General features: G+C 56.2%; 1 protein-coding gene across 6 annotated transcripts in view; it reads left to right on the forward strand.

Moving 5' to 3' along the window:
- TXNRD2 (thioredoxin reductase 2) overlaps positions 1-18,048 on the forward strand; it is a 95,684-nt gene that overhangs the window by 18,915 nt on the left and 58,721 nt on the right. For all 6 annotated transcript variants that reach the window (XM_027859393.1, XM_027859391.1, XM_027859392.1 and 3 more), the window contains exons 9-10: positions 14,930-14,949; positions 17,018-17,109. In XM_027859393.1, coding sequence (XP_027715194.1) covers positions 14,930-14,949; positions 17,018-17,109 — 112 coding nt within the window. The remainder of the gene's footprint in view (positions 1-14,929; positions 14,950-17,017; positions 17,110-18,048) is intronic.

The raw sequence follows: 18,048 nt of genomic DNA on the forward strand, positions 1-18,048 counted from the left end.
CTCTTTGTCTCTGTGTTTCTCTCTGTCTCTCCCTCTCTGCCTGTCTCTCCCTGCCTGTGTCTGTCTCTGTTTCCCTTGCCCCAGCGTGCATTAAATGCTGAGTTTCCTTTTAAAGCCCAGGATAATTTGGGGAGCAGTGGCCCCTGGCCTGGTGTTTCACAAGAAATCCACCAGAGGGCAGCAAATGCTCATTGTCGATGGAAATGTGTCCAGTGAGGTGGAGAATGTGTCGAAAGTCCCCCAGACCTGCTACGGTGCCCGTTGGGGAGGGGGCGCTTGCCTGGAGTCGAGGGCCTGGCGTCCGGCCTAGTGAAGAGTCAAGTTGCCGCTATCCCCTACTCCCCCAGCCCCGCCCCCGCCTGCCCACCCCCTGCTGGGCCGAGGAGAGGGAGGCCCAAGAGAGGGTCCATGGTGGGGAATGGGCCGTGGCCTGCCCGGAGCCAGGCCCTTCTGGGCACGCACTCCCTGCTTCTTCCCATGTCCTGCTTTGTGCCGCTTTTGCTCATCGAAACCCTTCCTGGGGGAGAGGGGAGGTTCTGAACCAGGGTGGCCCCGGACCCCTTCGGGGGACAGTCCTCCCCAGGGCAGGAAATAAAATATAGAGGATTGCCAAGGAAACCAGTTTTATTGTAATATAGCTATCAAATTATTTTTTAAAACATATTCACAGAGCCCAGGTTGAAACCCCCGGCCTAGATGGACTAAATAAACTGCCTAAGTCTTAGTGGCTGAAGCTTTTGGCAGCCTTGGCAATGCCCAGTCTTCTGCTTCCTTCTGAATATAATAAAAGGGGAAAGACTTTTCCAGGGGAGGCAGTGAGGAGGGGGGCAGCAGGGGCTAGCCTAGAGCTTTGGGGCCTGGCGAGGGGCAGCAGCAGGGCCTGGGGCCAGCCTCAGGATATGGGCCTGGGAAAGGGCAACAGGGGCTGGCCAAGAGCTTTGGGGCCTGGCAATGGGTAGCAGGGCCCTGGTCAGGGGCAGAGGGGCCAGGCAGGGACTCAGCCTCTTGCTGGTCCTGAGGCCGGAGGTAGGCAGGGCTGCAGAAAGGTAGGCTCTGCTGGATATGTGCGTAACCTAATCATCAGAGTTCTTTGGAGCAGGGAAGGGAGTGCTTTCTTTGCTGGAGGCCGCAGGACCACCTGTCTCTGCTCCTAGAGGGTGTCCCAACTCCAGTTCACAGGTCTGACTGCACAGGCCGATAGGGGGCGCCACGTGGAAAGAGTGGGGTTGGAGTCAGGAAAAGCCGGATTCAGGTCCTGCCTTGGCCACTTACTAGCTGTGTGACCCTGGCAAAGTCACTTAACTACTGTTGCCTTCCTTTTCCTCTTCTGTAAAATGGAGGTCATACTAGCACAAACCTCCCATGCTTACTTTGAGGACTAAATGAGATATTTGAAAAGTGCTTTGCAGAAGCATTCTATCAGCCAGCGGGCATTTATTAACTGGAGTTCCTACCTGGTGTTCATTAGCCTCAGGCCAGCCTTGAACATTTCCTTCAGTTATCTGACGACCTGAAGCCCCAGGCTGCCCAGGGCTGGGCTGACAAAGGCAAAGCGCCCCGGGGCCTGTGTGTGAGGTGCCGGGAATCCAAGGGCCAAGGATGGAGCCTGCTGCTTGGCAGAGGCCTCCAGCAGCCGCCTGGGCTCTCCCCGTAGTCATCCAGGTTGGCACGGAGCGGGCGGCGACCAGTTGGGAAGGGATGGAGCTTTTTCTTTGAAATCAGAATGAGGAGGAGAAGGGGGTGGGCACTGCAGGGCCAGCAGGAGCAGAGGCCCAGGGCCCCTGGCATGGCCTCCTGGGCCCTCCGGGTCATGGCAGACCGCCCACCAAGGCTGGAATCCTCCCTGCCTCATCTGACCAGGACACATCTGACCACAAACATTTTGTGTAAAGAAAGAAAACGCCGTGTATATTTATTCCGAGAAAAAACCATCCCATCGATTGCGCCCCCGAGCTTTGTCGCTGAGCAACCCTCTGTGTTATTGTTCCCAGGGGTCTGCAATGCAGTCAGTCGCCTGTTTGGTCCTGACCATGATTTATGTGAGGAAATGGACTCTCGCTTTTTAATTCAAAGCCGCCGGAGAGATCTCCCCAGTCCGAGGGCTCTGGGAAAATGATGCTTTGTCCAGCGCTGTTAATGCAAGTTGTAACACAGTGTAATATGGGAGTCAGTGTTTACATGTTACATTCCTAAGCTTTAGTCAAAATAAGCCTGGAGGGGTTACAGTAGCATTTCTGTATTTTATCAGCCTGGGCTGGAGCTGAGCATGAAGGGAGCTGGGCCTGCTGGGGGCTGCGGGCTGCTCCTGGCCCACCCCGGGCCAGCTGGATGGGTGGCCATCTCGCCTGCAGGCCGAATTCCCCACAGAGCCCTTGCCCATTTCTGATCAATGTGAAGGGCCCCGCCTCGAGCATCGGGCCCAGATGCACGTCTCTGTTGTGATCTGGGGCACATTCCTCTGACTTCCTCCTTCAAGAAAGAGGCTTTCCGCATTATTCCTAGTGAATAAGAAGGGCAAAGGAAGTGCTGGTGTGGGCTGGAGGACTTGGTGGGCCTCGGTTTCCCTGCTGGTTGGCCTCTGATCGGGGAGCCTGTGAACACATGAGCTTGGTGACCTTGGACAAGTCACCAGACGCGCCGGGCCTCAGTCTCCTCGTCTCTGCAGTGAAGGAGTTGGAGCAGGGGCTCTCTGAGCCCTTCTATTTCTGTCCATGAGTCTGTGTGCCTGTGGATAGAAATGGGGCCCTCCCTCTCACCATATTATCGCCACGAACGTGTCTTTGGAAAATGCTCTGCTGGCCTCTTCCTATTTGCCAATAGTTGATAGATATATTGGCTTTCCCAGCTGGGGCAGGAAGCGCCTGTCATTTCCCTCCCAGAGGATGTTGGGGGAGTTGACGTAATAGGAGCTCAGGGCCAGGGCTGGGTGTTGTCCTGCCTGCTGTAAATGCTGACCAGGCTGTGGCCTGTTGGCAAAGCCCAGGGGCCGCCCCCATGCACGGCCCCCCCCACCGGGAGCCAGGAGGACTCAGGAGGGAGAAGTGGCCCCTTAGCAGCGCCCGGCTGTGGGGGTCAGTGTCCGCAAGGCCAGCTTTCTGGTCACCCACAGGCCACTCTCCGCAGACCACAGGCCTTGAGGCGCCTGGGCTGGCTCTTTGATGCGGCATGCACGGCGGCTCTTGGGACTGCCTGCCGCTCCTGAGGACGCCCTCGCTGTAGCCCCAGGAGTCACACCAGAGGGAGGCCCCCACGGGGGGTCACTGCCAGGGGTCAGGGAAGGGGTCAGGTCTGCGCCTTCCACCTCCTCCTCCTCAAGAGAGAGAGAGAGAGAGATTTCAGGGGAATCGAGGCCAGCACACCCAGATGACGGCCGTCTCTGCCTTTTGGCTGCTTCAGAATCCACCAAGGGGACAGGCCACACCACCCGTTCCTAGGCAGGCGCCGTTGGCCTCTGGGGTCTCTTCCAACCCTGAGAGTCTGTGACCTTGAGAAATTAACCCACAAGCTCTCCTTAAGTGCCTCCTGTTTGCCCAGGGCTGGCGATAAAGGACAGAGAAAAGGCTCTTTGCCCTCAGTGAGCTTCCGTTCTATCAGTGGGAAGAAATACTCCATACTACGTGACACGTGCATAAGGATTCCAAGCAAAGTGCTCTGCTGGGTCTGGAGTAGAGGTCAAAGGCCTCCAGGAGGATGCAGGGCGAGGCTGGGCTTTCAGAGGGGCCGGAAGGAACCTCAGAGGCATTGAGCCCACCCGGTCCCCAGCCATCCCCAGCAAGGGAGCGTCGAGCCTCTTCCTGGCAGCCTTCAGGGACAGAGAGCTCACCCCCTCTCCAGGCAGCCCATTCATGCCCTGGAGCAGGACTCTGATAGATTCTCCTGACCGAGTCTCCTGGCCACGTGGAGCCAGGCAGAGCAAGGCTAGTCTTTCTTCCCTGAGACGGCCTTAAGGCACCTCCCATACCCTGTTCTCCCCTCCCCACCCCCAGATTTCTCTTCTTCAGACCACTCAGACCCAACCTAAGGATCGAACCTGGTTCTTTCTGCTTGGAGCTCCTGAATGTTTTCTCCTGTAGAGCTAGACCCGTATTATTAGGATCTTAAGACACTCAGTATATCGCGTTGTTCTTCCGTCTTTTCCAGCGCACATTAACCATCATTTGCTCAGCTCCCCGCTCAGGTCTGCGTTTGGCACTGGGGATACATGAAGAGCTGGATTTCCCCAGGTCGTCTGTCTCCCTTCAGTGCTGCCTAGAGCCGCGTTGGAAGCCGCTTGGGTCAGGGACAGGAGGAGGAAGAGTGTGGAGCCCCTCTGGTCTTTGGAACCCATTTCTGTTGCTTCTGTGGCCCCCCCCACCCCCCCGGCCACCTCGTTCTGTGCCCATCCCTGCCAGGGGCAGCACCATCTCCCGGCATGCAGGAGGAACCCTCCGCTTTCCCTTCCTCCGATGCAATCCTCATCTGGCTCCCATTTCTCCCGGCCCCCCTCGTTCTGCGTCACATCGCACCCGGGTCATTACAGTTACCCCTTTCGAGGCTCCCAGGCTGTCGCCTCTTCAAGCCACCCGGTACTCAGCGAGCAGGAGGATTTCACTTGAGCAGCATTTCCTCACGCGTGTCACTCCCATGCCCGCTTACCTAAGGAAGCCGGCCTGGCGCTCAGGGTTCAGGACTCTGCCTCCCTGCCTGGTTCTTGGTCTGACCCTCCCCCAGAGCCAGGCCGGTCCCATAACCACCCTTCTGTGCCCATCCCTGCCAGGGGCAGCGCCATCTCCCGGCATGCAGGAGGAACCCTTCGCTTTCCCTTCCCCCGATGCCGTCCTCATCTGGCTCCCATTTCTCCCGGCCCCCCTCGTTCTGCGTCACATCGCACCCGGGTCATTACAGTTACCCCTTTCGAGGCTCCCAGGCTGTCACCTCTTCAAGCCACCCAGTACTCAGCGAGCAGAAGGATTTCACTTGAGCAGCATTTCCTCACGCGTGTCACTCCCATGCCCGCTTACCTAAGGAAGCCGGCCTGGCGCTCAGGGTTCAGGACTCTGCCTCCCTGCCTGGTTCTTGGTCTGACCCTCCCCCAGAGCCAGGCCTGTCCCATAACCACCCTTCCGTGCCCACTTTGCTCACACCACTCTGTGGCTGTATGCGTCGGCCTGCCCTGGAGTGCTTGCCCACCTCCTCCTGGCCCGGGATTTACCCATGAGGCCTTCCCTGCCCAGCCTCCCCCAGAGGTTCATTCCCAGCTCTGTAGACAAACTTGGTTATTATCTCCCATTGCTCCAGTAATGGGATTGTAATCTCTTTGAGGTCAGCCACGGTCTGCCTCAGCCCCTGGGGCAGCACAGGTACACAGTAGGGGCTTAGTACGTGTCTGAACGTAGACTCAGCTGTCTCCCCTGCACTGGATTGTGAGGGCAGAGGTTAGATCATTATGTATCCCCCGTAATTGTCCATGATTATCCGTAGTAGTGCTATGTATGCAGCAGGTGCTCAATCGCTGCTGGATGAATGAATGAAATCTGAATTTGCCTGTGAACGTGTGGCCCTAGGACCACAAGCTGAAAGAGACCTTAGAGGTCATGTAGTCCGATCCCCCCATTTCACAGAGGAGGGGATGGAGGCCCAGAGGAAGCTGAGCTCAGATCATAACCCGTGACCTTTGGGTCCACTCTGGGTCCCGCTCATGGCTGCCATTCTAGTAGCCACGTTCCGTAAAGGTTCACACCCTTGATCGTGGCCGTCCAGGACAGGCCAGTGATCTGCTTTCTGTTGTGGGTCTCCCGGCCCATGTGCTGAACTGACAATGGGGCCAGAGCTGTAACAAGGGTGAGGCAGATGAAGCTGTCACTCAGGCGCATGAAGCTGTCAGAGAAAGATGTACAACTGATATTCTGTGTCAGGGGCCAGTCCCAGCTCCGACTGAGATGTCGCCTTTGCCGTGTGGCCCCAAGGGACTCCCGAGACCAAGGGATCCTTCTCTGAAGAAGGGGACCTTGTGGGCACCCAGGCGAGCTCCGCTGTGCCATCTGTAAACCGTAGGCCGCCTCGCACTCCCTTAGCTCGCCGTGCCTTCTCGATGATGATACAGAGGTTGAAAGATGCCTGGTGGGAGCTTTGTTGAACCAAAGAGGAGGAAGGCGGGAAGGAGTGACGAGGAGGGTGACGAGGTAGGCTCAGGCCTCAACCCCGGGAGCCAGGGAGCCAGGAAGCCGGACGCGGGGCGGACGGAGGGTTCTGGGCACCGCCGGACCGCAGGGCTGGGCAGTGAAGTCTCCGCTGCGGCGTCTGGGCCGGAGGAGCAGCAGGCAGCCGCAGGAAGCGGAGCTGGCCGAGGCCGGCGGGCACGGGGGCTGGTCGTCCTGGTCACTCCTTTGGTGTCCTGCCCCCTCGCCAGGTGCCCAGGGGCCTGCTGCCCGGCTCACGAGGCTTTCCCTGCCTCAGATTTTGTCTGTTCCGGACCAGGGTTTGCCCTGTGGAACATCAATCCCGCGTGGGCATCGGGAGGCGAGGCTGGGTGCTGGAAGGAGCTTGGAATTGGAAGTCACCAACTCGTGATCCAAATCCTAACTCTGCCTCTTCCGACACGTGACCCTGGGTGAGTCTTTTCCCATCCCTGGACTGCCTCGTTTTCCTCATCTGCAATATGAGCAGATGTGCCAGATGTGCCTGGCCAGAAGAGACCTTAGCGGTGACCCAGGTGAAACAACCCATTTTACAGATGAGAAAACCGGGAGTCACAGAGTCACACCCGCCCAGCAGCCCGTCTAGCTCACAAACCTCAGAATGAATGCAGAGAAGGAACGAAAACACATTTTGTGTGACTGATTCAGAGAGTGCCAAGTAAATGTTTGAGCTGTTGATGGGAGGACTCAACTGGAAGACCACCAGCACTTATTAGGCACTTACTGTGTGCCTGGCACTGTGCTAAGGGGAGCAACTGAAGAGGTGGGGAGGTCTGACAGTCGCTTCTTCCTCCTGGGCTGGTCTCGGGCCTCAGTGACACCGGGGGCCCCTGACAGGGGAGGGGCAGGAAGCTCCAGGGAAAAGCCTCCCCCTGCCGCCAGTCAGGCATGTTTGTGTGTAAATGCGGGGCTGGCTTCTGTGCCCACACCTCGATGGCAGCCCCGCATCACTGCCCCTGGAATCCACAGTTTGGCCTGAGATTATCTGATGCTTCAGAGAGAGGAAGGGGCCTCCTGTCCACGAGGCTTCCTGACCACCTGCGCTTGCCAGCGATCGCTCCAAGGGGCCCCTAGCATCATCGAGGCAGGCCGTCAGTGCTCAGGTGTGGAAGTTGAGGCCCAGATCAGGCCTGACCCAGGGCCCCCCAGGGAACTGAGCTGGGATTGGAACCCGTGGCCAGCGATAGTGGCAGGAGGGCCAGTGTGGAGAGAGCTGGCCTTCAATGTCGCCTGACATAAGCGCCAATCAAATACACGTACTTCCCTGGGATTTCGGGAATTACGCAGATTCTCCTAATGTAACTTTCTGAAGAGTAACCCAGCGGCCTGAGCTGCCGCCTCCACGGGGGGTCTGGAGTCAGCCAGAGAAGAGCCCAGATCCCGCATGAGACACATAGAGCCAGAGCCCCTGGGGAGGTCACTTCCCTCGTATGCGCGTCAGATTGCCCATCTGTTAAATGGGGCTAAGAGCACCTACCTCACCAGGCGGCTGCAGAGACTGAATGAGAAGATGCACGCAAACCTGGAGCCCTCGCCGGGCGTGAGCAATCGGGAGCGCCAGCTCTCGCCCTTAGCTGGCGGCTGGGCTTCTCGCCTTCCCCTCCCCCTCCTCCTCCCAATGGGTGTGTGCGCTCCCATGTCTCCATGCACACATGTGCAATGTCTTCCTGTTCACATGTGCTCAGATACATGCATGTGTATGGTGCACATGTGTGCCCCACATTGTGCATACAAGTATATATACCCACTCCTCTTCCTTATGCACATACACACGCACACGGTCTTCCTGTTCACATGTGCTCAGATACGTGCATGTGTAAACACATATGTAAACATGTATGCACAACGCTCCCCTTCTTGGTGTGCTGATGCGCATGCCTGTCTATGTACCCACACATTCTTTCCTGAAGCACACGGGCACACGCACTCGCGCTCCTCTTCCCGTCCTGCTGCACAGACGAGCAGGAAGGATGTCGCAGACGTGAGCCGTCCCATCCCGGCGTGCAGGGCCGGGCTGTTGTCGCCCTCGGCACTCTGTCCCCATGAGAAGTTCCCAGGCTCCCTGTGGGCTTCAGGAAGGGGCAGATGTGTTTTTCTCCCTCTGCCTTGGCTGTTAGAAAGTGTTTGTAATGGAAGGAAGCTCCTCCGGTGAATGAGCCCCGGGGTCAGGCGGGGATGGGGGTCATCCAATAATGACAGAGATCCCGTAATCATCTTTCTCTTTTGCTATTCTTTCTATGTCCTTCCTTAAGGCAGGAGGGGAAAGAATGTCAAATGTGTCTTGGGAAGAGTCACAGCTGTTTGTTTAAGGCTGTTGTTTGCTGTCAGTTTTATGAAATCATTTTTCCACTCAGCGCACACATTAGCTTGTGTGACCCTCCTTTTGTCCTGGACCACACCGAGATTACATTTATCTGGTCAAAACTGTGCAAGCCAGGCCAGCCTTGGGTAATCTGCATCGTGACGAGAGCCCTCTGGAAAAACATCCGCTCTTCCCGTCTTCTGGGTGCGCTAAACGAATCGCCCTTTGTAGAGGAGGTCCTCATCGTCAGTGGAGGGCTGCTCCTGAAAAGGCGCCAGTACAGGCGCCCTCAGGGCATGCCCGGTGATGCTTGGCTCTGAACGTCCTGACGTGGCTCCAGGTGCAGGAGGTGTGAGGAGTTAGCCAGCTGGTTCTCCCCACCTAGGATGAGGCACGCCCTGCTGGTGAATGGCAACTTGTCACTGGTGGGATGCCCGACAGCTCGGGTCCGGTGCTGAGCTTGCCACCAGACCGGTCTTTGGGGCTGCCCATGCCTTGTTCTTCCCTGAGCTCAGAATGTAACCCCTCCCCGGCAGCTGCCTGGGGCCACTGTGCTAACCAGGCCAAGGGAGGGGGGTGCCTGCCTGGTGCCCAGCAGAGCCCCTTCCACCTGGGGATGGCTAAGCAGTTCAGTAAAATTAGGTGGATGCCAGGCTGAAGGGCGTCCTGCTCCTCCTTCCCCAGAGAAAGGGTTAGTTAGTTTGTGGCCACCCCGAAGAGTAAGCTTCACGGTTGGCCTTGCGGGCAGGGGAGCCCACCTGTCACCCTTTCGTCTCGATGACGAGAGTGGCGCTGTGCTGGGCCAGCTCCATTCGCATGGGGGCAGGTGCTGGGGCTGCTCTGTCTCTGCCCAGCGGGTCCAGAAGCTTTCCTTTTCCTGCTCCAGGGAAGACGTTTGTTCCCGTCCTGCACAGTGCAGGCACATGATGGTGCTTAATAAATGCGGATCGATTGACTGATTGAGTTGTTTTCTGGAGATCATTTCCAGATTATTTCAACGAGCCCTTTGTTCTACCTGTTCAGAAATTCTGGGCAATTTGCTTGTATTATTTTTTGCACGGTGGTGCCCGGGTCTTCAGAGAGACCTATCATCCTGAATTTGTCTCCTGGTTTTGAGATCACTTGTGTTTGCTTGAACAGAGATCATGTTTTCTTTTAACAATGTTGTTTTTTGCTTCTCTGCTTCCAGATTTTTCTTTTTTTCTTCGTGTTTGTATTCCTGGCAGTTGTTCTCTCTTGGTCTTTGGTGAAGTTTGCCTCTGTGGCTTCTAGTTTTTCTCTCCTGTGAATTATTTCTGATTATCAGGCCATAAATTCTGTTTTCACAATTATTTCCCTTTTACACCATTTGGGAACCCTCTGCTGTGATTCTGTGCTCTCTTGGGAATCCAGTGTCCTCTGCCTCTTCAAGTGTTGAGTCATTTTCCTTTTTCTCATGTCATTTATTCACAGATATCTGGACTCACTTAGCTGATCTGTACATCCCTTTCTGTTATTAAGTTTTTTTCCCTGTTGGTTTATCTGCTTATGCTCAAAGTCTTTAACTGAGTTTTCTTCCCCCTGAGATCTTTGACAATTTCATTCTCTGTCCCTTATATTCCCCCATTACTCACTTTCTGACTCCTTTCCCTTTGATGGCAGTTTCCTGGGGGCTCGATCTCAGAGCTGTCTCAGCTTCCTCCCACACAGGCAAATTTCACTGGCCTCAGTCTGTGCTCCAGGTGACTTCTAGAGGGACACGGCTGTCCGCAGCTGGATGCCTGTCCCCTTTTCCCCAGGCTTAGTGGAGCTCCGCGGGTGCCTCACACTCTGGTGTCCACTCCCCCTGCTCTGGACCAGTCCTCAGTTCTGTAGCTGAGGGCTGGGGCAACACAGAGCAAGCAGTGGGGGACGGGGTGGGGGAGGCCTAGAGATGAGTTCTTTGGTCAACCCATGGGTCAGCTTGTGTAGTCCTGACAGAGCTTGGAGGTGGCTGGTGGGGTAGGGAGTGGGGCTAGCAAGGAGCCTTTTCTGCAATTGTTAGTTCACCGGGTTTTTACCTCGATAGAGCTCTTGGTATTATAGACTGTGGGGACAGCTGAAATTCCTTCCCCTCTTATACATCATTCTTATTTTGTAGAGGTTTGAGAGATCATGAGGGTCAGAGAGGATGCCCGGTCCTCCATCTTTTGGGTCACATCATATCAATTGATTGTTGATGGTCTTTGAATCTCTTCATTGTGTCTAGCAGTAGGAATGGGCTGAGCGAGTGGCCCCAAAGGAGTCAGAACACCTCGGGCCCCTGGTGTGGTCAGCGGAGTAGAATTAGCTGCTGCCAAGTTGGAGGCGGGGGTCGGGGGGGAGGATTGAGGCCTTTTCCAGATCACGTTCTTTTGGCGGTTGTAGCAGGGCCTGCCGATGCACCCTCTGGAGTCAGGCTTTGCGTATCCAGAAGAGATCTGTTGGGATGTTGGAGTGACGTCTCCCTTAGAGCTGGGCCTCATCTAAACACCGCCAGACCCTGGGCACTGACCTGGATGGAGTGCATGAAAGGAGGTCTGTAGTTCAGTTCAGTGCCTTACAAGGAGCTCTGGTCCATCTTCAGGAGGCCATCTTCGGGGTTGGAATCCTGCCTCTGACCTTGAACAAGCTGTGAGCATAGGCAAGTCCCTTTACCTCTGTGCCTCAGTTTCCTCATCTGTAGAAGGGCTATCGGAGTTCGTGTACTGCCTGCCCACCTCTTGGAGCTGTTGCGAGCAAAGTGCTGATAGAAGAAGGGGCAGCTACGATTCCCTCTGTAAATGCACAGCCTGGCGGGGCAAGGCCATCCGCTAAGTGTTCACCCAGGCCGACCTCCTAGGCCACCACCACCACCTGCCTTTTTTTCGGCCTGACACATCCCCGATGCCCTTGTTCACGCAGGTGTTTGTGCGCCGATCTTCCCCGCCAGATGCCGCAGCCTCCTTTACCCAGCCGCGTGCCTTCCCGTTGCCTTGGGGGACCCTGCGCCTGGGGGGGTGGTGACATCTTCCACCATGTCCATAGGTTCAGTTCAGGGCCTCCCCTTTCAGGAAGGACATCAGCTGGCGAGCACCCAAGGAGGCCAGCGAGAGGGGCCAAGGGCCCAGGGCCCAGCTGCCGTTCAGTATAGGAAGTCCAGGCCAGCGTCTGGGTGGGAGATTAGCCTTGCTCTGCTTGGGCCCAGAAGGTGAAACCAGGAGCAGCGGGTGGACGCGGCCGAGGCAGAGGGAGGGATGAGGTCAGGAGGCACGAGTTCACCATGAAGGCTGTGACTCCTTCCTGGTGGAGCTGGTGGACTCCCCAGCAGCAGTCCCCACGTGGTGGGGTTGCCCCCTGTGGACGGGCTCCTAAAATGCAGTGCCCAGAGCTGAGCACGGTGCTCTCTGCGGGTGTGGTCTGACCCAGAGGTCAGAACACCCATTCTCTCCCACGTCCCGAGCACCATGGCTGTTTGAAACAGCTTGGGGACCGCCATCATATCACCCTCTTGACTCACTGGGCGCCGCAGTCCACTAAGGCCCCCAGATCTTTTTCAGATGAACTCAACATACAACCCCCATTTCGTACTCATAAAGTTGATTTTTTTGAACCCAGGAGTAGGACTTTAGACATTTGCCCTTCACAGACTTCATCGTCTCAGATCCTAGCCTGTCGAGATCCTTTGGGATCCCGACTTGGCGATCCGCTGTATTAGCTCTCACTCCTAGCTCGGGGCAGCATTACACATGTTGCCGCTCCCTGGGGCCCTCCGCTGCAGGCGTCCTGCCGTGGACCTTTGGTGTGGCTGCTCACCCAGTTCTGCATCGAATTGTGTTTCCATCTTGTCCACGAGACAGAGGGAGCTGCTGTAGCGAATCCTTTGCTGTCATCTAGTCACCATTTTTGTTCTGTCCAGTTCAAACTGTTCTCCTTGACGGAGAATGCCGAAGGGAAACGAGGCTGAAATACTCGCGCGTTGCTCCATCGTCCGCCCCGTGTAGCTGGGCTCCACTCCTTCTCTCCTCCCCAGGGAGCCTTCCTCTCTGTGGCCCATCGCCGTCCTCAGCTACCTCTGCTGACAGGGCCTCTCACGGCCAGCCTCCGCTTTCACATCCGTCCTCTGCGGCCTTCTTGGTGCATACCTCCAGTTCCCTGGGCAGCCCCAGGAGTCCCTCTGGCACCGTGGGGCGGAGAGGGACCTCTGATGGGGATTTTTATGGGAGTGAGCGGCGTGGCACCCTCCCAGGCCTTCCCGATTTCTCCAGGGCAGTCTGGCCAGCCTCCCCCCGCCTAGTAGGTCCCTCGTTGGCCTTGCTGTGTACCGATCTGCCAGGGCCGACCCCAAAATATTTATTAAGCCCCTGCAATATGCTGATCACAAAATGCTAGCAGGGAGCTTTGTTCTGAGAGGGCGCTATGGTCCTGTCCTATAATGTGTACTGGGAACCCAGGCAAAGGCCTGGCAGTGCTTGGGCTTCTCCTGCCTTCCCTCCCCTTAGAATGTAAGCGCCCTGAGGGCAGGGGCTATTCTGTCTTTTGCCTCTGTGCGGTGCCAGCACATAGTGGGTGCTTAATAAAAGCTGACTGGATCGACACGTTGTTTATCAGTAATGAGTTCCTAAACATAATGGTGCATTTAATGCAATTGGTTTCCAAGGGGAGACCAGACTGATCTCACCAAAGGGTGGTGGTTTTTAAAGAGGTGAGATGCTGTGCAGTTATTTTGTGCACGCTGTCTGCCCCTCTTCCCCAGGCCTGGGGCATCCCTTGTCCCCCTTCCTGTCGTCCAGAGCCCGGCCAGTGGCCCAGTTGCTGGACAGCGGCAGGCGAGGCTGGGGCCTTCACCCCACATTTCTGCCCCGGCTGCACTCTGGGGAAGGGGCTGATCACCCGTCATTCCCGCTGGTGCCTCCAGAGTGATTCCAAGGGATAGAGCCCTTTTTGAAAGGGAATTACATTGTTAGTAGCTGTGAGGATTAGCGCTGCCATCCCCTTATCCGTTCTGACATCACCTCCTGCTGTTCAAAGGGCCGGGGAGCCCCGGTGCTGGCCCACCCACATCTGCCGCTGTCTTTGAATGTGTCTTGCCATGGAGACATCGATGTTTGCCCAATGGCAGCTCAGGTTTGCCGCTCAAGAACAGCAGGGGATTTAGATGATTAAAACAAATATTTAAAATTATTTAGCGGGCCTGGCTTTACCATGTTGGTTGTCTTAGTTTCTTGGCACTTATGTCTTTGAATTAAAATGGCTTTCCTCCCTCCCAGAAAGCAGGCTCTTTTGAACCCACTTGGTTTTTGCTTCAGGCCTTCCAAAATAACAAAATATTTGAGCCCAAGCAGAGGCTTTCTTGGGGCTGTTTTCTCCTTCCATCTGTGGCCCATGTGGGAAATGGAGACATTTTGTGGGTCCTAATAACAATCGTAATAAAGGGGCAAGGCTTCCAAGGGGCAATTCTTTCCTCCCCCCCACCACTGTGCCTCAGTGGAAAGAGCCTTGGATTTGGAGTGTGAGGCCCTGGGTTCGGGTCCTGGCTCTTTCACTTCCATACCTGGTACAGCTTTGGGCAAGTCCATTGACGGCCCTGGGCCTCAGACCCCTAGCCATAAAATGAGGACGCTGGACTGGACTGCTGCTGAGGTCCCTTCCAGCCCTATATCTGTGGTCCCTGCCGTGTGCCCTGGGGAAGCCCCTTCCCCTGAGACCGCTGAGGTCCCTTCCAGCCCACCATCCGTGGTCCAACTCACGTTAAATGCATGCCCATCCCGCCTTCCCCCAGAACGCCGGCAGCGAAGCTGGGAATGACTACAGCCCGATTGGTCTTTCTCACTTCTCCTCAGTGAGTTTTCCTTAATATGTGAGGGAACCAAATGCCGATGTTACTCAGGACGCTGCTTATCCATCCCCAAACCTTGGTTAAAGGCCCGCAGGGTGCTTGGTGGGGAGATGCCCGCTCCCTGCCCTCGAGGAGCCCTGGGTCCTGCAGTGAGGCCACAGCCCAGGCCTGGCTGGGGTCTCTTCAGATGCCCGGGGGCGTCATCGTGTTTTCAGGTTCCACAGACAGATTTCTCTGGATCAGTCAAAGGCCTCTCCTGATGCTTCCCTCCATGGTGGAGGGGACGTTGGTTCTCAAAGGTGGGCCGCTGGGCCAGGAGACCTTCCGGGGGGGGCTGGCTTCCATCTGAGGCCCAGCCAGGCCGTGTACGGATAGACTTCTCACCAGAAGCTTGGCCACCAGCCAAGCAGCAGCCCATGAGGCGTTGTTCCGCCAGACCAGGCCCTGAGGGAGGGGGAGCCCCGGGGCTGGGGACCATCCCTGACAGAGAGGCCACAGCAAAGCCCGACCTGCACGCTCCTCTCCCTTTCCATCCCGAGAGTCACCACCTGCAGGAGAATGATGGATGGGCTTTGGCTGGCTGGAAATATGGAGGGCTACATTGAAATTGTCTGTTTTTGTTCATTTCCTTTACAGGTTGGTGGTTGGAGCCAGCTGTATCCTTTAGCAGACGTGGGGATAGTTTATGATGATAATTGCTGTTCTGGCTGTTGGTGTGCATGTGTGTGCAGGCGTGTGTGTGCTGTGTATGTGTACATGGGGAAGCGTGCACATGTGCAGGTGTGCATGTGTGTGCTATGCATTGTGTGTATGCCTGGTACACATGAATGTATTGTGTGTTTGTGTGCATGGCAGGGTGTGTGTGTGCTCCGTGTGTGGAGGGGGCTGTATATGTATGTGTGTGTGTGTGTGTGTGTGTGTGCGCGCACGCCCATGGGGGGGTGTATGTGTGGTCTGGGGAGAAACCCTGCTCTCTATACTCCAAATGGTTCTTCATGCTCGTGTTACCCATCACAGGGGATATAGTCTCACTGTCCTGAGTAGGGGGTTCTGTGCCCTCGGCCCTGTGTTCAGGCCCAGCAGCTTGGGTGCATCAGGGAAAAGAATAAGTGTGTCTTGGGCTAATACATGTTGGGAGGGCCCGGAGCGGGACCCTCTGATCCTCCCACAGAAGTCAGAATTAGAGACATTCCCCTCACCCCTGGCTCTTTTTGAGGGTCCGTGCCCAGCTCCAGGAGCAGAGATTTAGGGCTGGAAGGGTCCTGGTGGATCACCGCGGCCATGCCTCCCAGTTTACAGATGCCCAAGGAGGAGGAAGGCCTTGCCCAGGGTCACCCAGGCAGCCAGAGGCAGCACTGGGGCTCTCACCCAGTTGCCCTGAGTTCAGATCCGCCACACAGGCCATGATGAGCCGCCAAAGACTGGCGTGGGTCAGTTAGAAGCCGGAAGAGAAGCTTGAGTGCCATGTGGCTCCCTTGAGCAGGGGGAGAGCTGGGGAGGGGGCTTAGTTAATGATGCCTTAAATAGATGATGAGCTGTGTCTCCTCAGAGGCCCAAACAGCTGGACTCTGTCTTCTTGAAGGGCATCCGCAAAGAGCCTGGGCTTACGTTTCAGCAGAAAGGATTTAGGTGAAATAGAAGGAAGGCCTTGCATTACAGTGAGCGTTACCAGATGCCTCAGAGCCCGGCAGAGCGCTCATTCCCCTAGAGAGCTCCAGAGAAGGGCCTTTGCCACGGGCTCTTAGAAGCAGCCCCTGGCCTCTGATGACTGGCCTCTTCTCAGCACGAGGGGCAGCCCAGGGAGTGAGGCTCACGGATTCCAGAAAGGGAGTGGGCTGCTGGAAAGGACCAAAGATGTTGTCCCAGAGCAGAACAGAAGGCCCCACCCCAGCAGCATCCCATGAACTGTTACGTTCATGCATCATATTTTGTTGGATATTCCTCAGACAAGAGGTAGTTTTTGCTCCTGTAAAGATCAGAGGTGTCAAACTTGCCAATTAAAATGGAATTGGGAAATGGTGAACAAAGTAAAAATACAACGTAACGTAAATTTGTGGTTTTCTAAGTTAACATGTGATCCATCTCCATTGGAGTCTGACTCCACTGCTGTAGATAATTCTGCGGGGAGTATTTTGGTCCACTGGTCACTTTTCTTTGTGTCCTTATGCTTAGCAGAGGGTTTGCTGGATCGAGGTTATCAGCCGTGACTTTTCTTGTCTGATAATATAAAATGATTTCCACAGCATTGTGCCCATTCCCAGTGCCACCCAGAGTGTGTTGAGTGTTTCCAACTTGCTTGTCAGAGGGTTCCAGCCAGGATTCCCGTTCAGAGGGATACTAAGGGGCTTCTAGGCCTGATGGGCTGTGAGTCTGTGGGATGGCACTTTGGGCAGGAAAAAGGTTCTCTGGGGGCTGGCAGGGACCTGATGCACAGCACTGAGCCTGAAGTCAGAAGGATCTGAGTTCAAATCCTGCCTCAGACGCGTAACTTACTGTGTGACCCTGGCAGGTCTCTTCACCCCTCTCAGCCTCAGTTACCTCAACTGTAAAATGGGAGCAATAATAGCCCCTGCCTCCCAGGGCTGTATTTGTGAGACTTAAAGGTGATCATGCCCACACGGTGCTGTGCAAACCTCAGTGCTACATCAGCACCAGCTATTATCATCATTTCCCTCCCTGATCTCTGGATGCCACAGTTCTTTCCTTGAGTCACTCCCTTCCCAGATGTGTCCTTGGAGTGCGCGGGATTCCTCACGGGCTTTGGCCTGGACGCCACCGTCATGATGAGAAGCATCCCGCTGCGAGGCTTTGACCAGGTAGATGTTGGTGTGCTTGTGATTCACTGTCGCCGGACACTGCTGGGCTTCCTGGTGGGCAACGGGCACCCCAGCGACCTGGGAGGGCTCGGGATCCTTCCCTTGGCTTCTCGTCTGCTGCCCAGTTCTGGAAACCTGACCCCTAATTGAATGGGAGGCCTCCTCACCATGGGATCCAGATCAACCGGTGCAACCCAGGAGAGGCGTGGCATGTGGGGGCACGGGCAGCCATGGCCGTCCCCGTGCGACCCCGGAGGGGCGCAGTGTGTGGGGGCGCGGGCAGCCGTGGCCGTCACTGTGCGACCCAGGAGGGGCGCAGTGTGTGGGGGCGTGGGCAGCTGTGGCCGTCCCCATGTGACCCAGGAGGGGTGTGGCTTGTGGGGACACGGGCAGCCATGGCCATCCCCGTGAGACCCAGGAGAAGCGCAGTGTATGGGGGTGCGGGCAGATGTGGCCGTCACTGGGGATGCCACCAAATCACGTCTGAGGAAACGTGGGGTTTTGGCCAGTGCCGGCAGAGTGGTGGTTAGGGATTCCTGTCTCAGGCCGGGTTGCCTCCTGACTGATGAGGTGGAGATTAGAGAAGCAATGTCATGCATGTCATGCAGCAGGTAGAGGCAGGAAGCACTGAGTTCAAATCCCACCTCAGACACTCCCACCTGCATGTCCTTTAGCAAGGCCCCATCTCTGGGCCTCAGTTTCCCCCTCGGACTCTTTGACCACCAAGGTCCCTCCTAGCCTGAGGTCTGCGACTGTGTGACCCTGTGCAGGTGCGTGTCCATATGAACGCATGGTGTTATTGTGGACACGGGCCGTCCCCCCTTAGGCTGATTTCACTTAGAAAAGAAGGAAAGAGGCAAACCCTGGAGAGATGAGTGCAGTTGGAAGGTAGCCTCGGCTTCTCCACCAGCCGGGTCGGGGGAGTGTGACCTGTCTGTG

This window comes from Vombatus ursinus, unplaced genomic scaffold, assembly GCF_900497805.2.
Source record: "Vombatus ursinus unplaced genomic scaffold, bare-nosed wombat genome assembly UNPS02014167.1, whole genome shotgun sequence".
Lineage (NCBI taxonomy): Eukaryota > Metazoa > Chordata > Mammalia > Diprotodontia > Vombatidae > Vombatus > Vombatus ursinus.